Genomic DNA, 24,532 nt, shown 5'->3' with positions numbered 1-24,532 from the left:
TATCAGTTTTTGGTAATGTTAAATGTAACTGTGTTGGTAGCAGTATAGACTAGAAACAACTTAATCTCTGATTTTGTTTTTTTTTCTAAAAAAATTCCAAGATTGCAAATAAATGATATAGAAGAACAACAAAAGGGGATTTCACCTTTAACCCCAAATATACATCAGTTATTTCAAACTTCATAAAAATGCAGAAACACATATTTTTGAAGAGTTGAAAAAAAAAATATGAAGGTTACCCCTGTGAGGCATAAATAATGATATCGCCAATGTAGCACGCGTCAAATAAGAATATCTATTCTTTTTCTTTCTAAACCTTAACAATCGGAGAAAAAAGAATTATGGACTCAGACCCCCAAAAGCAGAATAAGTGCTTTACAATTCTGTTGGTGGCAAAGAATTATCAGTACCAAGGACTTGGAAGCCCCTGAGGGCTTTAACCTATGGAAGCTAGCTAAAACTAAAAACTGTGTTGTGAATGATTCTGTTGGAGTAGTATGCCCCAAATTCTCCATTCTACGGGTATGGAAACTCATTGATTCAATCTCGCTGCTTGCTACACCTACACTTCACATACTAGCGTTTGAGTTGTTTCCAGTGCACTCCTCCAGCCATTTTTGAATTAATACACTTCTGCTGTCAAACATAATTCCTTCACAAGTTATGATAGTCCCTAGCACCTTCAACATCAAATTGGGTATTTACAGAATCTTGCGGAGGCTTGCGCCAGAGAGGCGTGGGGGATTATGAGTAGACAGGCCATGTTGTGGATTTTGAGGTGGCTTGCTAAAAATTCCAGCAGCATTATCTGCAGGAGATATAGGATCTCTTCTATCATGGGGATATGTAGGCAAAGGAGGAAAAGGATGAAAAGGTACTCCTGGAGCAACACTCCAAGCATCACATCTTTCTTTTTGAGGTGACCCAAACTGCTGCACTACGGAAAGTGGAATTCCATAGGAGACTGGCAATCGTGAAATAAACCTCTGCTGCAGATGCCCTGTGACCACTGGATGCGGATGCTTCTTGCAACTGGGTTCTTGGAGACTACAATCTGCACTTGAAGAAGCACCACATGAGATCCTAGAGGCCTTCTTGGGGATTGAAAACCCAGGAGGGGCATCATCTATGTCCTGCGTTCGATCATCAACCGCATTGGTTTCAATTCTTTGATCTACATCTAGTTCTGCCTCTTGATCCCATCGACTCTTACGCTTACGTTTCCTTGCTCCATTGGTTGCCCCATCAACACATGAAGTAGATGAGCCATCAAGGACACCAGCATCTATCCTAGTAGATTCTACCATTAAATGTGAGGTACATTCTTCTGTTTCTGAGGGTTTCACACCACAATGGTCTTGTAATGGTGAACACCTATTGTACCGTGGAGAAGGACGCAAGTCAATCTGGCTGTCATCTCTGTCAATGCAGCTACTTTTTCTGAGAGGTCTACGTATCCACCTATCTCTGAAGTTCCTTGCAATTTGATGAACCTGAGACACACCATAAACACAGTAAATCAATTAATGTCAAAAAAATTAATGCACAAATGGTACTATACATGATACATGAAACCAAGACCTCCAGATCAAGATAGGAGATTTCAAAGACTAGAACCCCCATCCCACACACCATAAAAACAGAAACATCACATTCCCGTGAACAATCATTTTCATGGTAATAATCAAACTAGCAGAACAACAGAAGATCCAAGGAAAAAGTAGAATCAATTGCAATATGCATGATAGGAGGACCTAGCACGCTTCACGTATAAATATAGATCAAGCCTGCAGGAAATGAGCAAGTGAAACCTCGTAGCCCAATCAAAAGCAAGAAGAGAAAACATCAAAGCAAATTGTCTCCAAGTTCTTTAGAAAGTTCCTTCTAATTTGTAAAAAGTCGAGACTCCCTTCCAAGTTAGCTTGACCCCCTTTATCAAGTTGTAGTAACTTTTTTTCTAACTAAGATCAAAAGAGAAACTGCTCATCAACATTGACATGCGAAATCCGGTGCTAGAATCCTTTTCTCTAAAACTAGTTCCCTCCTGTTAACCACTCCACTACTTTCTGGGGCGGCTCTGGGAAAAGGTTCCATCATGAAAAGCCAGAGTTTCCTCTTTCCCTCCATCTAATTCTCATTAAAGCTAATTGCAGAGTATAGTCACTTTCTTCAGCACACAAATTAACCATCAACAAATGCACATACTTTTTAACATAAACAAGAGGTTTCCAACCATAAAACCAAACTCTAGAGGTTTCCGCTTGTTGGACTGAAGAATATGTCATTGGAAGCCTCAGCTTTTTGAGAAAAAATATAAAAACTAAACAAGCTCAACAGCACGGGTACAATCTTGTTCAGGATATGTGCCATCTCCCCTTGAAACAATATGATGAACACAGAATAAAGGCCTCTGAATGCTTCCCCTGAATGCCACATTAGTAGAGCTTCTTTTCGGTTAGCTCAACAGCACAGGTACAATCTTGTTCAGGATATGTGCCATCTCCCTTGAAACAATATGATGAACACAGAATAAAGGCCTCTGAATGCTTCCCCCCTGAATGCCACATTAGTAGAGCTTCTTTTCGGTGTGGAGTACTGTCTAAGTTTTGGTCAAACAGATTCTAAAGATTTTAGACGACAGATAAGACTTGATGAGACATTGGTAATGTGTGTCCTCCCCTTTATATTCACCTAATTTTGATATTAACTTTCTTGGATAGATTATAATGCTATATTAGGAGAGAAAAATCGGCCTTTTTACTTTACATACACCCATAGGTTTCTCCAATCATCACGAGCACAAAATGGGAATCATTTCAATTCGCAGTGAAAACCAAGAAAAGTACGGGGAGGAGGCAATACAACCGAATCAATCGAACTGAAATATTTTATTAAGTATAATTAATAGGGAAAAGGGCCTAACATTCCCCTCCACTTTGTCATTTAGAGTTGATATATCTCTCGTTATGAAAGTGGTTCATATATACCCCAACTATTATACAAATGGCTCATATATACCTTTTTCCTCCAACGGACGTGAAAAAATAAAAATCCATATAGTGGGTATATTTGATCCTCCTCACACGTATCCTTTTTTTCTTTTTTGTTTCAACGATTAATTTAAATTTATTATTTTGATGATCAAATTTATTATGTTTCACTAATTTTTCTAGAAAAATTTATTATATATGCCCCACTTCTTTTTACAAATACAAAACAAAATTGCAATGTAGCCGAAAAAGTAGTTTTAGAAGTCAAAAAAAGGATTAGTTTTAAATTTTTTCTTTACACTAAAAAATGAAAGAAAAGGAATAAGAAACTCAAATAATGATAATCAACGAAGTTAAAAAAAAATTTACGTATGAAAAACATTAAAATATACCTTGAACTTTGTTAGAATGTTCATACATACCCCTACATGATTTTTTAAAAACTAGAACTCAAAAGTATAGATTTAAAACTAGCTTTTTCACTTCCGTAAGATGAAGGGTATATCAGCTCATTTTGTAATGGTAGGGATGTTGACACCCAATTTTGGTCTAACATTTTCAAAATTCGTAATTTTTCAGTTTATTTATTTAATAGTTCAAAATGATTTTTTTAATAATATTAAATAAGTTTATCGATAACTATCCTTATTTATTTAAATTTAGAATTTTTTATTTGTTAATTTTAAAATTACATTTTTACATGTCATTATTTACGTTCATTATATTTTTTTAATGTTCATTTTGTTACATTTATTAATATTTATGTTGATATTTAGCAGAGTCTAAAATTTATTCAAATACGAAAAGAATTTAAGGATTCTATTCATATAATTTTGGGCCACAATGCCTAAGCCCATCATTTGATCCCATTTCGTGTTTTCCTATTTAAGTTATTAAGTCAAAAAATGAGGGGAGTGAATTTATTTTAGGGTTGTAAAATTTTTCAAATTCTTATCCACAAAAAGGGTTTCACATCCGGCGAGGTTCCGGCAATACAAAACCCCAAGCCAAAAACACCACCACAAAGACCAAAACCCCACCATGGAGCAACCATTTCCCCCCACCAGTTCTAGCCAACTGTCTGAAAAAGCCCCCCAAAGCTCGCCGCCTTCACGAGCTCGACCCAAAGACCCATTTTCCAGCAAGCTTGAACTCCAACAGTCGCTAATACCAAACTCCCAACGCTCCAAAACTCAACTCCGGCAAACAACCAGCTGCAACAATGATAAATCCGACAAACCCCGAAACTCCAAACAAAGAGACAACCAGTGACCACCCCTAGAGCTTCCAGATCTGATTGGATTCACGATTTTCTGGCTAGTGACTTGATTTTTGCTCAAGAAAACAACAGCAACTTCGAGTTTCCGGCAAGCCCAACACCATTGTTACCCTCTCTTCTCCGGTGAGTTCCAACCAATCCTCCTCCTATTCCCTTTACTTTTCCTTGATTTATTCGTTTTAGATTTGACCGGAGATCTATCAACTATGCAAATTCTTTGTCTCTATTTACATTGATTCCTTTTGTATATTTCTTGCTACATCTTGCTTCTGTTTGTTTGTTTCCATGTCTTAGCTAATTATATATGGTTATCTGATTTAGTTATTGTATATTAAATTTTGATAGTATTATAGATTTGATTATATATTTTTCCCGTTACTATGTTGATGTTTGGCTGTTATTTAGTAGAGTTTATTTCTTAATTTTATGATTGCTTTTGACCTTTCCTAGCAAAGCCTTTAATGATTGTTTCCAGATTTATTTAATTATTTTAATGTCATTTATTGTTGCCCCAGACACTATTATATTGTTTTTTGCTAATTTGGTGTTGATTGGGTTGAAAAGCTTAATTTTAGTAAGTTCCATGTTGCTCCGATTATCGCTTATTATTTTCATATTGAGCCTTTTCTTTGCAATGTTTTCTTGCTCGTTGTCATTGCCATTAATTATGTATGTTATTAGTCACTAGTTCATTGCTATTTTCGTGCTTTGACTATTTTTATATTATAGCTTTCCTATTATGTTTATCTCTGTTTTAGTCTTTTGATTTTTCATAGTTTACTTGTTGAATGAAGTTAAATATTGGCCAATGAAAAAATCTTTCCGTCGATTTTGGAGGCCTCCACATTGTAAAAGACGAAGATTTAGTTAAGTTTATATCATTTACTTGTTAAAATGGCGGATGAAGAAATTACCGTCTATTTCTAAGGTCTTCCATGTTAATAAGACGGATTGTTATTTTTTAAGTTATTAATTGAGTTATTCATTTTTACTCGTATTTATTTAGTACTAACACTTTTACTAAATGTTTTTCGAACAAAGTTCGAACAATATTTTTGACTCATTATTATATATTATTGACAATAGGCAAATTTAGGCCGTTTCTTGTATTATTGTTTATTTTAGTACTTGTCTATATTTTATGATTGTTTTACTTGTATATTGTTTTATCTCCTCCTCAATTTGAAAAAAATGAATTCAGTCGGGACCTATAGTTGTGGATTTCGAAGGATGCCTAACACCTTCCCTTCGAAATCACTTGAACCCCTTACCTAGAATCTAATGGTTTCATAGATCACTTAATGTTTTCCTAGTTTTTTCCAAAAATTAGGTGGCGACTCCTTCAAAATTTTCATTTATTCTTTGAACTTCTTTTAACATTGACTTAATGAATAGAGTAGGATATAAAGAAGGGGTATATGTGAGTCATTTGTACAACGGTAAGGGTATAGGTAAGGGTATATATGAGTCACTTTCATAACGAAGGTATATCAACTCTAAAAGACAAAGTTGAGGGATATATCAAGCTTTTTCCCTAATAAATATACCATTTACAACTTGATGAAATGAAGTGGTGCATAAAGCAAGAACAGGTTACCTGTTTGTCTATGTGTTCAGTCAATCCCAAAATTGAGACCCTAAAGCTGCAAGAGAAACAAACATAACTTCAGTATCAATTTTGGAATCTCAAGTTTTCGCTTGATAAATATGGCCAAAAGTTAAGCATTGAATATACTATTTCATCCACTATTCCCGCACCCAACAACTATTTCGGTCTCATCCAGCCATTATTCATGCAGCATATTCATGTTTCCATAATTCTTATTTATTCATATTTTTAAAACTGATTCACTGTTCATCTTAGCAGACCTATCAAAGTAGCTTAAATATTTACCCTTTCAATGCTCTTATATTTTTTTTGCTACCGATTCATAGTTCATGTGACCTTTCAAAAGTAGCACGTCCTAGCTGACCTGTCATGTTATTACTTAGTATATGCATGTTAACGTCAAAGTAACATGCTGTTGGCAAACACACATCACTTCACAATCCAGTGACATGTCACTTCAAAACTGAGTTACCAGCCCACAGCTAACTTGTCTAGAATAACAATCTTAATATTTCTTTTTTTTAAAAAAAGAACCAAAGTATAAATTCATAAAGATGAAGGAGTTGTTCCCAGAAGATGTGTGAAATATAAGCAGTCTAGATATGGAATCATATATTTGAATGTTTAACTAAACAATTGCTATTTTTAGTCCTTCGAGGTAGGTGCAACCGTAGATTAAATACCTAAGGCAACTATCACAGTGTTTTTTGAAAGCAATTAGCAAACAAGTGACAAGGTTCATGGGACTTTAAGTGAAAGCTAAAAGTGAAGCGTGCAATTCATGCAACATCAAAAATAACAAGCATATATAACTTTAGCACTTAAATCAAATTATAATTGAAATACCCAATCCAGCATTCAACATATATAATGCCGATATTCCTGTTCAAAAAAATATTAATGCAAATATTCTTACATCCTTAATGTTACGAATCAATTAGCAACTATTTCTCTCAAAAAAATATTAATGCCAATATTCTTACATCCTTAATGTTACGAATCAATTAGCAACTATTTCTCATTAAGATCACATTGCACATCATTATTTGGAGTGCATAGTTTCACCTATGATGTGATAACCCCTGGCAGCACAAGACTTCAGCACTTTAAATGTCGAAGCAATGGCTTTTAAAACGCTTCAACTATGAGAGACTTCTTTGTTTTTCTTCTTTCCAATTCGATGAGGAAACTGGGTGAGTTGGAATGGACATCTTAAGGTTTATAATTGCAAAAAGGAGTGTAACATAAAAAAGGGAGGGTAAGACAAGATGCAATTCTAGCCATTCATCTCCAATTTCAAACCAAAAAAAAAATTCAAGTTGCAACTCTTTGAACATTTAGGAATCGTTTGGTAGAGTGTATTAGGAGAAATAATTCGTGTATTATGTATGGTATTATTTAGTAGTCCTCCTTTTCAATTAATATGAGTAAGTTTGACTTGGCACATAACTAAGAATGAGAGAGAATTTTTAAATTTGTGGTCTAAAATAAGTGATAGAAGTTTGTGTGGCTATACATCATTTCATCAAGGATAAAATGGGCACATAAAGTTGAATTATTATTAAATATAGTAACGTCTCATTCTTTTCTGGACGACTAAAAAAGGAATGTGAGTCATATAAACTGGGAAAGAGGGAGTACTATGTTTGGTAGGAATTTTGGACCTGTGTGTATAAGTTACACACCCTATTTGGTATATTATAGGGTGAGACAAGGGATCACTAGGTTCGGTAGGGGTTCTGGACCTACGTATAACTAAATACATACATTAGTTATACACCCTATTTGGTATATTATAGCGCGTATAATACTTTCCATTTGGTGGTATTAGCAATACATAGGATTTGATACCATGGGATTTATATAGGTAAAGTTACCCCTTAATCCTTTTAATCATTTTGTCTATTTTCTTGGTTTTATGTTTTATATTTGTACTGGTAAATTTATTAAAATAAATTAGCTTACAAATTTTATTATATAGAGAGAGTTGTTCGTTGCTAAAGTAATCCAATACATGTCAACACAATGTTTGAAATATGAGTTATTTAACATTTACTAATTCAAAAGGTAGATATATGACCACATGATGTTTGTAATCTTAATTGAATGTATTATTTTGTTGTTATATATGCAGTTTTCTGATTATTTGTATTTTGAACAATTTATAAAATTGCATACATACTAAAAGTACAACTCGCAATTTTTATGAGTAAACATAGATTTACTATAATTTACCATCTTTTTGCTTTTTAAAGTAGATGGTCTATTTTGTAAAAATTGAAAATTGAGGTTTTGTGAGTGATCAATTTATAAGATGACAATTATTTACCACCAAATAATTCAAATGAGAAAATACACGCTTTTCCTTGCTAGTTAGAAGGCTACAAAAAATAATATTGTCCGGTAGTAGTTATCTACCTTAACCCAATTACATGAAATAGAAATCACATAATAATTCAAGGATATAATTGGAAAAGAGCTTTTTGTAGAGTTTTAAACCAAACACAAGATTAGGTGGGAAGCAATGAATCAGACACTTGATAAAAAGATAACACATGCATCACTAATCCCTGCGTTATTAATCTTTGTACCAAAAGAACCCTTAGAATCTCCCATCTAGTGATTTCCGTAGTCATCCTGATTTTATCTCTTTCCCTTTTCTAAACTATACAACAGAAGGCATCTATGCATTGTCTAGTTGAGTTTTCGTGCTTTTTGTTCATGCTGTGATTCCTATAAGTTATAGTGGAGTCCATTTAGATCCTTAATGAGCAGTAAGTTGAAAACTTCCTTCCATGTATGTGAAATGAAAGAGTATATACTAACCTCTCTACTCCTGGTCTAGAGGGACCTCCATTAATGTGCTCATGAGAAAGAATCCCTCTCGCAGCCAAATACTCCAAAACCTGTAGAAAGGAAAACAGTTGACATATTCTGGCCAAAAGCTAGATAAGATCTTAATAGTCACGTTGAGTCTACTGAGCATTTCCAAGAGAACACTTTGGGCCAAAATAGTTGAGTACATTTTTAAGACACTTCAACTTATTGCTCAAACCAATTCCATCAAGATTAACTAACAAATAAAAATTTCTCTCAGCAGCCTCTCAAATCCTGGTAGTGCTAAAAGAGCTAGTTCATCAGTCAGTAAATTTTACTTGGACTGAATAAATTCTAAAGTAATTACCTTAAGCAACTTTCTGAGAATTGGGATCTTATTGAATTCCCTTTGAGATCGTTTCATTATGTTGTGTAACATCTGCAAACCTAACAAGCAAGAAACAATCACACTCCAACAGTCAGTAATTTATTTGGGGGGGGGGGGGGGGGGGGAGAGAAGAAGTATTGAAAAGTGTGCAATAAGAACCACATGACTACCATTCTTGTCTATAATATCCACCAAAACAGTGCGGGACTTGGTCTTCAAAAGCGCATCAAGGATCATTGAAAGATCCCGGTTACTGCATAAAGAAGAAAAATGAAAAATAGATTAAACGAACAAAAGGTATCACCAACAAAGCATGGCAACTGAAGAGTTTCCAATAGGAAAGCCGAAAGCCATCTATTACCTCTGAATAGCTTCACCATTGCAGTTATCCCCTGAAGCAGCAGTTAAAAGGAGGAGCTTCAAGTAGCACCTAGATGCATCCTGCAGAGAGAAAAGGTTAACATATTCAAATGTAGAGTGATTTAACAGTAATTAAGCGAACATTAACCATAGCATAAGCGACACTGTAAAGAGGACCAATGAAGACCTAGAAATGGAGACATCACTAAAACCTATATCAAGTGCCAAATCATAAGCCATCTTTCACCCCTCTATGAGCATCCACCAGGCCTCCCTTTCACATTTCTTGTCTATGGTGTTTCATCAATACACAGCAAAGAAGCACACCAAATGGCAGTGGAAGGAGTGGAAGGATGGACAGAAAGCCGAGGAAATGTGCATTCCATTAAAAAAATGATTACTTTTTCCAAATTCAGTGACCTAAGCACTAGAAACACAACATGATGCAAAAACAAAGCAGCCACTACTCCCGATCACCAAGCAGAAAAAAAGAAGGTAATATAGACTACATCCTGTAGCTAGGAACTACTTACCCTGCGTTTGCTTATTCCACCATCATGATCCAGCAACTCATTAAGCTTCTCTTCAACTGCAGATTCAGGCGAAAGAGTTTATTTTAATAATACTTCCAAATCTACAGATTCCAAAAGGTTGATAATAATGCTATACCTGCTTCAAACCGACCATTTGCGGAATCATGTGTTGGTTTCTTGAATTTAGGTTGTGGAATTTGCAATTTGTTGTTCACATCAGGTGCAGATGTCATATTCACAGCACTATTCTTCGACTTTCCCTTTTTAACTGAAGATGATCGACGAGAAGATTTCAACGATTCATCACTGGTTTCCCCATTGCCTGATTTCTTCCTCAAAGACTTGCTAAGCATAGCATTTGGAGATGGCAGTGCAGAAGAAATTTTGACAGCATCTAAGCACTCTCTTTTGACTTCAGATATGGTTTTAGCAGTTATATCTTCCGATTGCAAGGAATTTCCAACAGGTCGTACAGAAGAATGCAACAGGCTTTCTAGCCCCTCCATTGCCTCAGATGATTCCTTCTTCTTCAGAGATAATGAAGGAGATACATTGTGCCACTTGTTGCTTTCCTCTTTGATCTTCAAGCCAAAAGCAGCAACAGAGTCCATGTTGGAATTTTCTTGTTTCATTATATTCTGTGTGTGGGTTTGGGTGGTAGTCTCCAGGTTTCCAGTAAAAGGTTCATCCAGTTTATATTTGTTTTTAGGTGTTTCCCCTGGAGTTCTAATTTCTGTGACATCAAATGAACTTCTTGCAGATAAAATTTTGTTTAGTTCGTCACCCATGTCACCATCCTCGCAGAGAACAACGGGTTCAGGATAGTCATCATCTGAATCAGCCTGAACTATCACTTCGGCATTCTGCAGATCTCCACCTATATAGCCCAGACAGCGAGGCGAGCCACAGACACATTTTTTCGCTGCAGCCCCAAAGACACGCACATAATTGTAATCAAATGTAACCTCCTCACCCTGAACAAGCAAATAAGCACATTAATTGGGAAAATAACAGAAACAAATGAAAAGGCATTTACTTAGATTGCAAACTCGTGATAACTCAAGATTTGATCCATACAGGTTATGCAATCAAAAGCCTAGTCAGGAAAAACAGCTAGCAACTTGAGAAGCAAATGGATTCCAGGAACCAGTATGAGAAGCATACCTATTTATTTCTTCCTATCACTCACACTCGTCTCTCACCAGTAACATGAAAAGCAGAGAAGGAGAAAAGGCTTCTGCTAAAGTAAAGGGGAAAAAGATAAAGACAGCAGAATAGGACAGAATATTCCTGGAGTAGAAAAAGCGAGAGGTTTGATTTGGTTTCACACATTTAACAAATTCAAGGGTAGCAGGTGATGGTTCATACCCAAGCACTTAACTTGTTGCACTATAATGATGTTGGTTAGAAAATTAGATGATAAACAAAGTGAAATGCATATATATCACGTAAATCCTATTGAATCAGGGGAGAGGGGGAGAAGAAAGGAAAATACTTAAAAGTATATTCCCGAGTCAAAAGTACTCAAACTTCTCTTCAAGAATTCAGCAGCTAGTACAAGTGTACTGTTAAAACTACATCATTGTTTATTTATTTATTGACAAAGTAAAACTAAACCATCATTTATTTGAAGAAGAAGACCTTCCTAGATAACAAGTGACAACAAAACTAAAATTAAAATCCATAGGCAGATGATCTATCATAAACTTCAGTGCAAAATACTACTCGCTCTATCCCATTTTATGTGGCACCGTCTGACTTGGAATGGTATTTAAGAATTAAAGGAGAACTTTTGAGACTTGTGGTCTAAAACAATCTTTAGATATTTGTGTGGTTGAAAATCATTTCATCAAGGGTAAAAGGGGTATTTTAAAGTTAAACTGTTTCTAACTATAATAAGGTGACATTCTTTTAGGACGGACTAAAAAAGAAAAAAGTGTTGCATAAAATTGGACGGAGTACTAAAATTAACTTAACTAGATTGTGTACGAAAAGCTCAACCATCATTATTTTCATCATGCTACAATCCCAGTGCAAATGAACGTAGCTAGCTCAAATGCATTTGCTACAATATTTTTATAAGTAGATGCCATTTACTACAATTTTTTTGATTGAGTAGATGCCGCTTGCTATAATTATTTTGATTCATAGATGTCACTTGCTACAATTAAGATAAAAAAAAATTAAAGCATTTTATTGAACTTTGAAACACCAACAAGAAGTTACCAAGAAGTACCAATAGTTGAATTTTCTTGTCACTGAACCTATTCAGACTTGGAACCTCATTACATAGGAATATCTGAATCCTATAAATAGTATAACAGATTGAAGGGCGAGGAAACTTATTGCAATCCACAACAAACAACAGGATAAACCTCGAAATGAATTATAAAATCTTTCAAGTCTTGATTCTAAAGTTTTACCAGTTAGCCCACAGTTTAGAATGGAGTTTTACTCTTATAATTCTTGATAATTATGTATCGAGCACAACTAAGAATGGCTAGTACCCTACTACAACCTCTTCAAGAATTCCTAAATAGAGTTTTGACAAGCCCCTTATCCAATCTGGAATTGGGGTCTATATACTACCATGCAGATAAGTTCTTAGAAAACTGAAACTCTCAGATATATGATTTTTACTTTTATCTGAAACTCATTATCAGTTAAAATAATCATTTTTGTTTGAAACTGATATCTATTGACATAATCTTGATATATTTCAGCATAAAATTCCTTTTTCACAAGAACAAAGTAAGAGGGAATGCAACCCAAACACATCCCTGTATTCAAGGCCTAAAGATTAGAACAACTAAATGACCCATCTAAAACTAGACCAAGATTCTACCAACAATTCAACCATGAACTACCTTTACATGGAAAATCTTAAACCATAACAGTGTCTTTTTTGGCTAATCATACTTTTGTAAGAGTAAATTTTCTTCACAAGCAGTATGGCATATATTCATTGGCAAGCTACTAAAATTAGAAGCATATCAAATATCACCAAAGGACTTGCTAAAAGTGATTTGGAATGCTCATTGTAACAAACCAATAACTATCACAAGAATCATAATGCAACTGTCCTCAGCTTAGGTGTTAGAGATCTCAGAACTACTCCTAATGTGTTTGTTGACCATACATATAACTGGAATGTCCGTTAAGACGAGAGAAGAATACATTTTTTACTTCACTAACTATGAAAAAAGTAAAAACAAATATCCCGTACAAATGTACAACAGTGAAAGCCAAATTACAATCAGAAGGAGACACTTTACCTTCTTGATATCCCTTAGGGCAAAGAGTCCAATGCAAACTTCTCCATTGACCATCCACTGTGTTTAGCAAGTGAAAGAAAGTTGAGTCACAACAGTACTCAAAAATATCAAGTAAGAGGGGGGATTGGTATTTCATTCGATTATAACAAACCAATATTAAAAAAAAGAAAAAAGAAGATGAAATTTACAAACACAAAATTTGATATAATCAATCACAGGGTTATGCATGGATTACTACCTGCTGCTATCTTTTGATGCATCTGGAAGGAAAGGAATGGAATTGTAGATGTTTTGATGGGATTTCAACTCCTAAGCACATTCTTAAGTCCAACTGTTTGGTCATCTTATAAAGTTGGTTCAACCAGGCACCTTGTAACTACTGTTGAACTTTTTTTGCACAATGTTTGCACCTAAGTTATTTAGTAAGTTCTTGCACAGGAGCAGACACCTTTTGCTGTAACCTTTTCTTTTTTTTTTTTTTTTGAGGAAGGTAAGTATTTCTATTAACAAAACTGAAGACACCATAAAAGAAGTGCTTAGTTGAGATCTTTACAAAAACAACCAAAAAGTACAAAGACCACTGTCCAAAAATCTATATTCTTATACATTGCAAATTAAATTAACTAAGTCACCTACTTCCTACATACTTCGTTTACACCAAAAAGAGAACAGCCTAATACAGTTATCCTAATTTTATGGATAGAACTGCTAGTGCCTTCAAAAAATATGGAATTCCATTCTTTCCACACACTCCACCAGATGCAAGCAGGGATGCTCTTCCACCAATCACCCTCCCCTCCTCTGTGCCCTACAATCCACCAGCTACTCAGAAACCCCAGAGTAGAGCTAGGTATTACCCATTTTATCCCCAAAATACAAAAAGAACATACGCCAAAGACCTATAGTTGTTTTGCAGTGTAAAAAGAGGTGGTCATTCCTCTCAACCTCCTGGTCACAGAAAAGACATCTTGAACAAATCTGAAAACCTCTTCTTTGTAAGTTGACTTCAGTTAGGCATGCTTTGCTAATCACCAATAAAACAAAACAAGACACCTTCATTGGAATTTTTACTTTCCAAACTTGTTTCCAAGGCCAATTCACCTTAGTAGGGCCTCTCTAATCCAGGTTCTAGTAAACTAATTTTACTTTATAAAAATCCCTTTGTTATTCATTTTCCATCTAAGTCTGTCATGGCAATCGGATGTACCACCAAAAGATCCCAGTAACTGCAACATTCTGTAAAAACTCTCAATTTCCCAATCATTTAGAGCTCTTCTAAAAATCACATCCCAAACTTGCAGACTCCACCATTGATTGATCATGTTGCAGTAATTTTTTTCCTTACATCTTCTGATGGCTTCTCAAAATTTTCTAATTTCAACGGGCTCCTAGACTACACTCCAAAAATTTAATATGCATCATATGTTAATTATATTGATTAAGAAATTGCCATTCATTAAACATGAAAGCAAATTTTTGGACCAAGTGTTAATGAGTGAAGTAGGAAGTACAATTACCTTTTCTGTGCAGCAATTAGGATCACAGCTGTGGTTAATGAAACGTCCCAAATTCCCTTTAGCACATGCATCTATAACCTGACATATGAAGAGAACAGATAGATTAAGATGCCACAATTATGGGCCTTTACAATCTACACTAGCCACTAGAAAGTGATAGAAAGATAAAATCATACAAAGAATAGTTCACAAAATATAAATGACTGAATAACAGGATATGTACCCAAGATAATTCATAACAACAACAACTACTTACCCAATGTAATCCTACAAAATGGGGTTTGGGGTGGCAAGGGTAGAGTGTTTGCAGACCTTACTCCTACCTTGGAGGTAGAGAGGTTGTTTCCGATAGACCCTCAACTCAAGGAAAAATCAGTACAAAGCAGTACGGGAAAAGAAATAACGGAAGTAAAGAAGCCACGGCAATATACCATCGAAATCATGACAAATCATTCTGAACAGTAATTACAACAAAATAATATGACAATCAAAATACAAGAAACAACAGGTAGTACCCGAACTCAAAAGGACAAGAAAATACATGAGTAATTCCCAACTTCATCTGACCAAAAAAAAAAAAGGAAACAAGGCAAACATTAATACCTCACTGCCATTAAGTGTCATGAAATAGAAATGCTTATGACCCTTCAGGGCATACTCCTTTTGTCTTGCATCATACGCATGCAAGTCCAACACCTAGAAAAAGTTACACTTACAGCCCGTTATACATCAAAAAAGCAATGGGAAACTATGCTTAATCATACAGATGCAAGCAACTTATAGATATTTAAAAAATTATCAAATTGCTATCCCATCAAATTATAGATGGATGGTAGCCACAAAGTGAATTTGAAACAAACTCTAGATCAGGTGGCGAGTACTCTTTGAATTCTAGCGTTTTCTAATACTATGTTACAAATCAATTCTGCCTATGAAATTCACAACCTATTAGCTTTGCATCTCTACCACCAAGACCGGATAAAGGTGTGGTTGGATGACTTCCAACATAAAACAAGGCAAGTAATGATGAATGCCCACAATAATGAATGTGTCCAGATGCTTAGTCATAGGAGTGCACGCTACAACAATACCATGGTGCGGTATAAAATGGGCACAGAGTTCCATTGCACTGTCTGGGTGAGAGGGAGTATGAGCAACATGGTCTCCACATCATGGACAAGTGAGGTAAGAAGTCAATTGAACCACATTGTACTTGGATGTGGTATAAGACATGAAAGGCTTTCCACATTTCCGTGGCATGATGAAGTAACAGGGTAAACTGACATTGAAGATACTGTAAAGATGACGAGACAATATTGTGTATCTACAATAGACTAAGCGAACAGGCAAAAGGTTAGAGAGATTGATAAAACAAGTTATAAATAGTAGTATTATAGGTTAAAAGAATTGGACAGGGAGAAAATGCAAAACCAAGATTGAAAGATAAAAGTGCAGAGAAGAGAATTTGATGGTATCAAAGCCATCATGGATTATGGAATATTCTTCAATCCATCAAGGACTTGGAGGCTTAGAGGAAGCACGGGAGAAGACTTAAAAGACTGTTAAATATTGTGGAATAGTGAACTCACCTCCCCAACATATTCAATAAGAAACTGCCCTTTGGAGACATCCTCAAGCAGCTGCAGGCCATACCCCTTCTTTCCACATTTAAAGCACTTCAATTTAGCATAGTTGCGTTTCTGGAACTGCAAGCAAACATAAATGGAGGGTCACACAATCTGCATAATAGAAGCAATAAACAATATACTGAGTGTCTTGCAAATTCAAGTACCTGCTGATTCGAACAACGTTCTCCACATGGACAACTCCCTCGAACACACTCAACGTTGAGCATTCGATTCAGGCATCCCTCCCCACATCCCATTCGGCGTTCTGAAGGCTTGCAATGGCAGACCATGATCTAATAGAGAAGGATCACAGGGAAATATATAGAAGACAGAGAAGGAAGAAAATTAGATTTTATCACTTTGAACATCTGTCATCATAAGTTGATTCAAGGAATAAGTGAACATATACATAGATTTGTCTGTATGCAAGGAAACAGAGATACGGATGTTAGAAGCTACAGATTCCTTGTAAGGTGTACGCATGTGTTAAACCTCAGAAGCAAGACCAACTATGCAATGGTGTGCACCATATACTTTTGGTTCATGTTAAAATGGGTCAGGAAAGGCTTATAAAATGTCAATCAAGTATTTAGACACTGTATTGACAACTGAAAAATCTTACTTTCCATCTGTCTTAGCAAACAAACAACATGGTGTTGCTGAAATCACTAAAGAATCTTTTCAAACCCTCAAAACTTCTCTACAAACTTGAACTCGCTAAAACAATGCTCAGCAATCCTGCTTCAGTGCTACTAGATAGTTTATAAAATGCAAAGGAACCACAAACACTGGTGGAAGAGTATAAACCACCTTTTTGATGGAAGTCCAACCCAGAAAACTGTGTTGCTAAGAAGAAACTAACTCAGGGGTCGTTGTCCTTTTCTTTTGGGAGCCTAAACCCTACCATCAATCAAGTTGCTTTTTCATAGAAACTAATTATTGCTCTTATCTATTTTTCATGCTGGATTTTAGCCTTAAACTTAATGATAGTACTGATGATAGAGAAATTTGCTTTTTGATGACATAATTGAATGGACACCTAGAAGTGTCTGTCTCCCTTGTCAACATGCAATATTCTTAAAGTGAACTAGTTCATACAAGTTATGTCTACAGACAATACAATCTAGTAAACATTGTGGCACCCACTAACCATGACACATCATATAGAGTATATGAACAATTAACCTCACAATAACAAGGATCCATCGTTTAAAGACCAGGTAATTATTTAACGGAACCATATACCACATGGACAATATTCTTTCAAATTATGTACCTAAAATATCTCTACCAGCCAAAAGAATGCTTAAAGCCCATAAGACAACATCAAGGAAAAACAGAATAGAAATTGTGTGAAGGAGCACATAATAGACTAGGTAGAGAAGAGGTTAAGTGGATTACAGTTACATTTGACCAAATATTTTTCAAGAAACTTTGACAATGCTAAAAGACAAGATTGATAGAATTATGTAATGTAGAAAGAAACATTTGATAGCTAATCTGAAGGAATAGACAACTCCAAAGGCCAGAAAATCCCAGAATCCAAAGCGAACAGAAATTATGAGTCAAGCAAGTTAACAATAAGTAATATACATAACTATGTATTATCAAAAACATAAATCCCAACAATTATTTTTATTACAGCATAAAAATATCTTGCCATACCTGGAGAAAGGGAAATGTTTGTTATTTGTGAAATGGAAACCCAGCAGTGACAATGATGCACAAATAAGCACATGACGCAACTCTACTGAATACAAAATTTATTTTTAAGGAAAGCTTCCCACAGAGAAAATTGATAGGTTAATCTTTTGAGAATAATAGGGTAAATAAAGCTTTATATTTACCCTTTCCTGATGAATTTTAAGATTTAAAGACCAGTCATGTCTAAGAACACTGCAACATGGGACTTTATTTTCCAATTATTTTTATTCAAGTTATAGATCCAGATGTATGAGACAACAGTGCAAACTGGATAAAGCATTCACCTCATCAATAGTTTGACTTTTGCGGCTACGATGCAGGAATGAATTTCTCTTAATCAGGGTCCAAGATGATTGAAGGGAAACTGTAATGCAGGCACACAAGGAAGACAGGCAAATTAGCACAATCTACTCAAAGTCAACATCACCGCTATTCATTACTACAATCACTAAATACCAGGAGCCTTCTTCTGTCCTGATCGATTTGAATTCAAGCGTGTACGGAGGACATCTTCCTCACCAGAGGCATCTGATATTTCCAGCTCAGCATTAATTTCTGAATTTGATTTTTCTTGTGCAATCGAGCAATCAGCCAAGTCTCTATCCAAATTATCCTTACAAGTCCTTTAATGTTACATGAGATAAATAAGCAACAAACTCTTGGAAACAAACAAACAACATAACATTTGCTCAACCGCAATAGTCTGCAGATCCATTAGTAAACCTCAAACATTTGAAGCTTCAAATACTATAAGAAACTTACAGTAAGAACAGATTAGTTGCAAAAAACCATCAGATTCCAGAAAAACACAGTAACTTGTACACCTAATACCTATCTACTATGTATTCGTGTTAATATGTCAACTTCAGTTTGCAGGAAACAATCTACGTGCATTAAAATTTATATACCTTTTTCTGCAAGCAATAGGCTAATAATCAAGCATATAAGAGTTAAATATCTTAAAAGACAAGTACTAACGTTTGTCCCTAAAGTTTGTTATTGAATATAACTCTTTCCTTTTTTTATTTTTTTATTATTATTAATTAATTGTAAATGGTGTCCAGGCTAGCTTACATGCACCTTAACCAATCCACCATGGTAGCCTGCCCAATCACAAGCACAGGTTGCCAGGGTAATGCCCATCAAGGCTAGAGCAAATAAGTTCATATCAAATTTTTTTACCTGGTATACAAACTTAGGATCTCCAAGTCAGAGTGCAGCTCTTTCTTTTACAAAGTTCAAGAGGAGTCTGCCCTAATAGATAAGTGGTCAGATACATATTCTTCATTGAAAAAGGGACATCTTTTCTAATTGGATTAGATAGGAGAGGAAGCAAGTAGTTAGTTTTTCACTCACATACAGAATCACCCATAGCATATAAGCATCAAAGATCTGCATATTGGTTGTGCTAAACAGAATCTGCTGATTAAACTACCAACAGATTCAAACTTACAAGAATCACTTCCTCAGCTTCTTTGTTTTTTCTAGTAATAAGCGAAGGGGTCAAAGATCCATTTATTAGCTCTCTAACTTAAGCAACACCACATTCCAGGATGTAAGTGTGAGCTATTACAATTCAGCAACAAAAAATTGCTTCTTTAGTTTACAAAGTCTGGGGAAACCAAAATATTCTGACAGGAATAAACTTCAAAAAAGCAATGGCAGACAACTAATTGGAAGAGCAGAACATAAGCGCATTCATGATTAGAGGATGAGCAACCACATACCATTTGCAGTTTGTTTCTTCAATTTTATCAGCAAGTACAGAGGCTATACGCCTCCATTTCTGGCAATCATCACACTGCACCCAAGCATTTCTTGGCTGTAAATAAGGCTGACTCACCTCACTCCGCATAATGTCCAAGTCTGAGATGCCTCCACTTAAGGTTTCATTTCTGGATCCAACTTCTCCAAACCCGTATGGTGCTTCGTTTTCTACGACATTAATTTGACATGGTCATTTAATACTACAGTGCTTGAGGGTCAGTCAAACATTGAACTCATAGAAATAAATATTTCCATGATTTTTCTTTTGGGGCAAGGGAGAAGCAGAAGCCTATTCATCAACTAATCATACCTGTTCCTGGATGGTTTTTCACCTCACTTAAACTCTTGACCTGGTTATTCTCATGTCTCACTTCAAGCTTATTATCTTGCTTTTCTTTGTTTCCCTTCTTTTTAGAAGCACTTTCTCTACTTTTGGATAACTTCTGAGTCGGGACCTGTGACCTGCCTTTGCCAGATAAATTTGATCTTCCACTTTTGGTAATATTTTGTCCATCATGACAAGATACCACTTTTTCAGCAAACTCAGTTTCTGGTGACTCGGTGCCAAAGCTAGAACAAACATTACCCTCTATGCCACTTCCAAGCTTTGAAGCAGCACAGGAAATATTGAACTCTGGCACTCCTGAACAAGGTAACAGTTCCCCTGAAATAATCTCAGTGCTAGATATGTTGCCTGAGCTGATTCTACCTATTGTTAAAGCAGAAGTATCCGCATAACAAGACCCTCCTTGTACTTTATCTCCTTGCATAAGTGGACCAAATATTTGGGAATTGCTCATACTATCTGAACTAAGCAGATCTTTTGAACCAGAACTGGCAAACTTTGGGAGCCTATCTTTTTTCCTTCCTTTCTTGCTCCTGTCATACACACGCAAACTCAGAACATCTCCAGGAGCAACAGATGGCCTAGACGGGATTAAATCATTCAACTCTTCTGGTTCTCCCTCAATAATTTGATTATCCGGAACCAGGTTGATAACTTCTGAGTCGGGCGAAGTTCCAGAATCTGAGCACCTGTTATCAATTGATGTTCCCTCCTGAGAAGGTGACTCATGGTGAAAGTCCAAATGTTTGTCCACTGGTTCTTGACTGATGTTCTTTCCAGATAGGCATAATTCAGATACAGAAACATACACATTATCCAAATTTCTGTTGCAACTGGAGAACTGCAGACTGGGCAACCCTGCCTCCAACCGATCATCAAAATTTCTTGCAACATTTGGCAATTCTTTGAATTCCTTTCCAGTAGTACACTGTTTGTCCATGTGATCATCAATAAGAGGAACAACATCCATCAGGCAACGTGAACCAAATTTAACTTTCAAGGAGATAGGGCCGGTAGGAATGGAGCTTTTTCCTTTTGATCTCTGCGAGTTTTGACCAGTGTGATTTTTGCCCTGCCTCCCTTTTCCCTTACCCTTCTTTGTTGTTTTTGATTTTTTGTGCTCACTTTGAGCTATCTCGAGCACGCTATTGTGTTCAACAGCTTGCACCATATTTCACAGCAAATGCCAAATAGAATAACGAACTTGCTTACTGCAATAGCTTCTTCTCTTTCTTGTAATTTGCAGGAAATTGAAATCTATAGATGCTTTCTTAACTGTTTTTTCCTGCCACTTCTTGCTTGTATTGTAGCTTGATTACGGTCAACTTAGTGATGTATCCAGGCCTCCTCCACCCAGGGGCAAAACACTTAATGTCAGGAAATTTACTTTCCAAAGCATCAAACCTTATAGTAGTTTTTTTGAGTTTATCATTCTTCTTTTGTAAACAATCCTTGGTTAAGCTGATCAAGTCAAAAGCAGCAGCAGTGATATCTATTCCTGAAAGATCACATACAACCATTCCCTGAGACACATAATTGTTTTTTATCTTACAATGATCAGGTAATTGCAAAGATTAAAATAAATTTTCAGTGGTCCAATCGGGAGCCATGACGAGCATATCAACAGAAATATGTGAGTGCAAATAGCAGTTAAAGTAATCAAATAGGCTTTTACAAGCTTTTGACAAAGGCACTAATGCCCACCGGATCAAAGATAGTAAGTTGCAGACCAATCTTCTCAACTTGCAAGTGGCATCAACATGTTAAGCATAACCTAAAATTCTCTTATCTACCAACAAATGAAGATAAACAACAAAAAGCTCAACTCTTTCTACAAGAAATTATAGTCAACCTTATTTTTAAAAAAAAATCACAAGCCATATAAATCCACATAATTGCATAAAGTAAACCAATTCAACAGTTCATAACCCCAAAAATTAGGATAAAAAAGAAAAACACCAAATTGCAAAACTAAACCGCATAAGAAAAAAACAAAAAAGAAAATGATAAACCCAACAACAAATAAATAACCTCTAACTACATTGAGCTCAACATGTCGTATGTGCGTGTGTGAAAGCAGAAATAAAAAAAGCGTCCCTTTTGCACTTACACCCACAAAAATCCAAAAACGCCAACAAAGGAAAACCCTAAGCAGCTAACGATTCACCAAACCATCAAAACACTAAATTCAAAGCAGCAACGCCAATGCCGATACATATTAACCACCCACCATTGACACCCAAAAATAATTCAAAAAAAAAAATCAGACAACTCAAAACCAGAGATCATACACGAAGAAGATGACTAACCCGTCGTTAGAAATAAATCAATAGAGAAAGAGGTCGAAGAATAGTCAATAGCAAATTCAATGAATTTTATAGAGAATTGTTTTGGTTTTGGTTTTGGTTTTTCTGGGTTGGTGTAGAAAGAGAGAAAGTAAAGGAATCGCTTCAAACGGTTTTTATGGAAAATGGAAAAGGGATCCGCCGGCCCAAATCCTAATATCTATTTATTATCAACTTTTTCAGATGAATTTATTTTATATTTGGTTAGAATAAAATTATTACATGGTCTATTTATAGAACTATAGTGTTATCTTATATTGAGGTGAGATAATAATTCTACCAAACTAGTCGTATGTATCGCATTGATTATTAGTAATAAAAATAATACTATAATTATTATTATATATGTGTAGAATTTTTATAAAGATAACGTAAAAAAATATTATTGAAAATGTGTTTTCTTTTAGTTTTACGTATGTTTCTCTGTAAAAGAAAAAAATTATATTCCGTATGCAAAGTGAATTTAATTATAATAATTATTTATCTGGTAAGGACATGAATATATTTTGTGATAGTACTTTTAAGCCGGAGCATGAAAGTGGTGATGATATCCATTTAGCACCTAAAAGAATGTCTAGATTTCAAAATATATGCTTATTCTTTATTTAGTGAATTCATTTAAGAAGATTTTCTTAAAAGGTCTTTATATTTATATTGATAATGTGAGTCGTTTTTAAGTTGTCGTAGTTTTATAATGTGGTTCACATTGATCATAATGTAGAAATTGAGTTTAAAAGTCTGAATATTGTTGATAAAGGTTAATTGAATGATAAATTCATTATTAAATTGTGTATGTACTTGATAAAAGTGATGATTCATTATTAAAAAAAATAGTGCATCTGGAAAAAATATAAACATGATCCATTTGAATTTTTTTTGAATATTTACAGGTATAAATATAAATGTGATAATTCTTGTTTTGATAAATTTAATGAACTTCTTAATTTGTTTGTAAAACAATATCATGAGAGGATCCAAAAAGAGGTAAGATACTTGGAGCAATTTTTTTGGCTGCAAAGAGGTTTGAGGTGGCATTGTCTTCTAAAACTAAAATAATTTGTTTGAATGACTTGTGCTTATTTTTTAATCTTCTAAAGGCCATAAAAATTTATATATCTTTGACCTTTATATTAGAAAACTTATTATGATTAGTGAAAGTTCTTTGATCTTATTATTTGATTCATGTTTGAGATAGTAAGTGAGAAATTTATGAAGATTGTATGTGTGTTTGGTGTTGCAAATGCATTCTTGCATTTAAGGATTGCAAATGATATTGTTAGTCCTCTTAATTTGTGATTAAGTGGAGTACGATCAAATTGTGAATTAAAAAATTATTTGATACAAATTGTTAGAAATAACTAAATTTGATTTGAAAATTCTATTATTTAAAATTATTGAATTTTGTAACCTATTTAAGAATTGTGATATACTTTTGAGTTACGTTTTTGGTACTGTGCTTATGATTTCTATCATAAAAGTGTGCGTTTTTTGGAATAGTATGTAACATTTTTTAATTTCCTCTCAATTTTTTGTGTGGAAGAATGAGAGATGACCGTAATATTAGTAAATGGGAAAAAAGAATTGTTGGGCTCACTTTCAAATGATTCAGTTTTTAAGATTAATTCTCTATGAGCTTTTTGATTAATCAATCGATATTATTTAATCACACATGCAAAAACATAATCTAGATTTGCCTTTGAATTTTTTTTTTCTCTAGAAAGCAAAATACTATGAAATAGACATCGAACTAGCATATTACTATATCAAAACAATACTATTGTTACAGCAACCTAGGATAGTACTATGGAACAATTTATGCAACTATAGGCATGATAAATTATTTTCCCCAAGTGATTAAATAAGCTTTGCTACTTACAAATTGTTAATTAAGTACCCCAATAAATAACCTAAAAGAAAATGAACACTTGAGAGGGTCATTTCTTCTCTTTCATTTCCTACAACTCATACACTCAT

At 34.9% G+C, this 24,532-nt stretch overlaps 1 protein-coding gene across 3 annotated transcripts; it reads right to left on the bottom strand.

Moving 5' to 3' along the window:
• Window positions 1–118: 118 nt before the first annotated feature.
• LOC101245641 (histone-lysine N-methyltransferase ASHH2) lies at window positions 119–22,782 on the bottom strand. 3 transcript variants are annotated; one of them, XM_010321419.4, is made up of 18 exons: window positions 22,523–22,782; window positions 20,178–21,711; window positions 19,828–20,035; window positions 18,557–18,723; window positions 18,385–18,464; window positions 16,561–16,689; window positions 16,358–16,474; window positions 15,372–15,464; window positions 14,769–14,846; window positions 13,252–13,308; window positions 10,113–10,950; window positions 9,977–10,032; window positions 9,445–9,524; window positions 9,254–9,336; window positions 9,063–9,142; window positions 8,705–8,784; window positions 5,867–5,912; window positions 119–1,493 (listed from the first exon to the last, which is right to left on the bottom strand). In XM_010321419.4, the coding sequence occupies exons 2-18, from the start codon at window positions 21,382–21,384 to the stop codon at window positions 702–704; spliced, it is 4,191 nt and encodes a 1,396-aa protein (XP_010319721.1). In that variant the 5' UTR covers window positions 21,385–21,711; window positions 22,523–22,782; the 3' UTR covers window positions 119–701. The 3 variants fall into 3 exon arrangements, with proteins under 3 accessions (XP_010319721.1, XP_025886543.1, XP_069153348.1); XM_026030758.2 differs by having other exon boundaries at window positions 22,505–22,764; XM_069297247.1 differs by having other exon boundaries at window positions 20,178–21,736; window positions 22,523–22,759.
• Between the last annotated feature and the right edge of the window lie 1,750 nt (window positions 22,783–24,532).

Source organism: Solanum lycopersicum, chromosome 4 (genome assembly GCF_036512215.1).
Source record: "Solanum lycopersicum chromosome 4, SLM_r2.1".
Taxonomy (NCBI): domain Eukaryota; kingdom Viridiplantae; phylum Streptophyta; class Magnoliopsida; order Solanales; family Solanaceae; genus Solanum; species Solanum lycopersicum.
Note: the sequence above shows the minus strand (reverse complement) of the source record. Positions and strands in the feature narration are given on the sequence as shown.